The 3234-nt window shown below is 65.7% G+C and overlaps 1 gene segment (V, D, J or C); it reads right to left on the bottom strand.

The window, feature by feature from the left end:
- Window positions 1-934: 934 nt before the first annotated feature.
- On the bottom strand, window positions 935-2739 carry LOC109261615 (immunoglobulin heavy constant gamma 2-like). The segment is given in 4 exon segments: window positions 935-1385; window positions 1494-1823; window positions 1950-1982; window positions 2259-2739. Coding segments are annotated over 4 exon segments (1158 nt in total).
- Between the last annotated feature and the right edge of the window lie 495 nt (window positions 2740-3234).

Raw genomic sequence — 3234 nt, 5'->3', positions numbered from 1 at the left:
CGAGAGGGTGGCAGGGGGTGACCCTAGCGAACGAGTGGGTGCGAGTGTCAGGCCAGCTGGGGGTGGGGGTTTTGGTGTGTGTTGGGAGGCGACCCAGTGTCCTGGGGAGAAGAAGGGCTGGTCAGCGTGGTCGGCGTGTGGATGGGCTGCTGAGCAGCCGATGGGTGTGGGAGGGGGTGGGGACCAGGCTGGGGTCCACGGTGAGGGTTCCCAAGCCTGGTTCCGGTCTGGGCCCTGGCACATTGTCCCGTGTGAGGCCCGGTGGGTCAGGTGTGCGTGTGTGCGTGTGTGTGTGTGTGTGTGTTTGTGAAGGTGGCCCTGCTCAGTGGGAGGGGCTTGTTTTCAGCGTCCCTGTGGGTGTCTGGGATGGTCCCTCCCCTGGGCACTCAGGACTGCTTGCCTCTGCCCGTTTGGGGCACCGGGGTGAGTGTCCCCACGAGTGGACAGGCCTGGCCCCAGGCAGGATGAAGTCAGGAGGGGCCGCCTCATCTGAGGGAGGGTGAGGGCCTGTCCTCACAGCATGGGTCAGGCCTGGCTACTGCACTGGCACAGAGCTACAACTCAGAGCTCTCAAGAGGTCCAGGGGACGGGGGGAGCAGCGGAAGAGGACAGGCCAGCGTCCCACAGCTTGGGCGGGTCCAGACGTGGGAAAGACCGTGCGCCCCGTTCCCTGAGGGGCTCTGGAGGGCTTCTCCGTTCCCTGTCGCCCCCCTCCGGCCTTGAGTAGCCCCTGGCCAAGCCCTCTCTCTGTCCCAGGCGGCTCCCGGCCATGAGTTTTGGCCGCCTGTGCAGACCTGCCCACTCAGGTCCCGGCCCCTGGTGGGACCCGCGCTCTCCCGTGAATGGTGACCCCTGAGCCTCGGAGCCTGGCCTGCCCGCACCTCCCAGAGGCCTGGGTGTCCTGAGCTCTGCCTCGGAAAGACGCATGACAGTGTCACAGGTCCCAGGGCAGTGCTGGGTGCTTTATTTCACGCAGGGTGCCTGCCCGGGGGGTGATGTACACAGGGGTGGGCGCTCAGAGCCCGCGGGGGCCTGCTGGGGGGCCGGGCGCGCTGCTCATTTACCCGGAGACTGGGTGAGGGATTTCTGTGTGTGGTGGCTGTGCAGAGCTTCGTGTGACACCGAGCAGGTGTAGGTGTTTCCCCTCTGCCAGCGGGACTTGTCCACCAAGAGCCTGCTGTACAGGAAGTAGGTCCCGTCGCTGTCCAGCTGGGGCGGGGTCGTCTGGTAGTTGTCTTCTGGCTCTTCCTGTCCGGTGATCTCCCACTCGACGGCAATGTCAGGCGGGTAGAAGCCTTCGATCAGGCAGGTCACACTGACTTTGTTCTTGCTGAGCTCCTCCTGTGCTGGAGGCAGGACGTACACCTGGGGCTCGTGGAGCTCTCCTGTGGGGTCAGAGGTCAGCACAGATGGTCACTCCCAGGGTGGAGGGCTGGCCTGGGTCCGCCAGGCCCCACTCGACCTCCCTGTGCCCCATCTGTCCTGTTGCCCACCTTTGTCCTTGGAGATGGTCCTCTCGATGGGGGAGGGGAGGACTTTGGTGCTGACCTTGCACTTGAACTCCTTCCCCTTGAGCCAGTCCTGGTGCAGGATGGGGAGGACACTGACCACACGGTAGGTGCTGTTGAACTGCTCCTCACGCGGCCTCGTCTTGGCTGTGTGCATCTCGGTGTTATCCACAAACCATGTGATCTGGACATTGGAGTCATCTGGGCCCAAGTCCACCACCAAGCACGTGACCTCGGGCGTCCGGGAAATCGAGAGGGTGTCCTTGGGTTTTGGGGGGAAGATGAAGACGGACGGTGCTCCAGGAATCTCAGGAACTGGTGTGGGAGACACAATGCAGGGGTCAGCATTTGGGGGGGCTCCTCTTGAACATTCCCCCCACCAGGCAGTCCCTGGACGCGGGCCATGGCCTTGGTGTGCAGGGCGGTGCCCTGCTGACTCACCTGGGCATTTGGGACACTTGCAGGGTTTGGGCACTGCAGAGAGACCAGACTGGAGGTTAGTGGGGGCCAGGGCTGGGGACAGCTCTTGGGGTGGGCTAGGTCAGGGCAGGTCAGGGGGGCGTCCCCAGACTGGTGCCTGCAGTGGAGATGAAGTATGGTGGGGGTGTGCAGCCTGTGCTCACACTGGACCAGGCAGCCAGGCCCAGAGGCCCTCCTCCCCGAGCTTGGGGGACAGAGGTGCCTCTCCTGTGCCCCGGGGTCCAGGTGGACCAGCTGACCTGGCCTGTCTCCCAGTGGACACCCTCTTACCGGTCTTTTCCACCGTGGTCCTGCTGGGCGGGTGGACCACCTTGCAGGTGAAGGTCTCACTGAGCCACCTGCTGGAGGGCACTGTCACCATGCTGCTGAGAGAGTAGAGCCCCGAGGCCTGCAGGACGGACGGGAAGGTGTGCACACCGCTGGTCAGGGCGCCAGAGTTCCAGGACACGATCACCGGCTCAGGGAAGTAGTCTAACACCAGGCAGGCCAGGGCCACGGTGGAGCCAGATGTGGTCCCGCAGCTGGGGCCCAGTGGGAACACCGATGGGGCCGTGGTGGAGGCTGCAAGAGAGGAGGCCGTGTGACCACAAGGGTCTCGCTCCTGGGAGGGTCCGGGCAGGGTATCAGGTGCCCGGGCTTGGGGTGGCCCTCCAGGCAGTCTGCAGACCAGCCGCCCGGCGTAGCTCTCTGCCGCCCCAGGGCCTCGTGTTTCTGCGGCTGCACGTGCTGGCCCCATGGGCCCGGTCGGTGCTGGGTGACCGCCTGCTGGATTAGAGTCTCCTGGGCCCAGCCCCTGGGTCCCCACTCGGGCTTCCTGTGGGTGCTCGGCCTGACCGAGCCATCCGTCTGAGCTCTGACCGGTGGCCCCTGCTCCCAACGGGCCTCTGCTGAGGCCCTGAGCCCACTGCCCTGTTGTCCCAGCCTGGATCTGCCCTGGGCCAGCGGGACCTTTCTTGAACACAGCAGGCCTCTGCCACCCGCTGCCCGTGCCCCTCAGCCCGGAGTCCCCGTCGTGGCCTGCTGTCTGCCCTCCAGGCCTCACATCTTCTGGGTCAGCTCTGCAGCTAAAGCGCCCGGGCGCCGGATCCCGGCCCTGCCCTGAGCCCCTCTCAGGCCTTCCTGGGCTCACTCAGTGCCCGTGCCCTGGGGCCTGTCCAGCTCCTCCCTGTCCCCAGAGCCCTCTTTCAGCCGAGGTCTTTCCTGAGCCTGCCTGCCCCTCAGTGCCGGTGGGAGCCTTGCCCCGCCC

This window comes from Panthera pardus, unplaced genomic scaffold (assembly GCF_024362965.1).
Source record: "Panthera pardus isolate Hobbes unplaced genomic scaffold, ASM2436296v1 HiC_scaffold_290, whole genome shotgun sequence".
Classification (NCBI taxonomy): Eukaryota; Metazoa; Chordata; class Mammalia; order Carnivora; family Felidae; genus Panthera; species Panthera pardus.
Note: the sequence above shows the minus strand (reverse complement) of the source record. Positions and strands in the feature narration are given on the sequence as shown.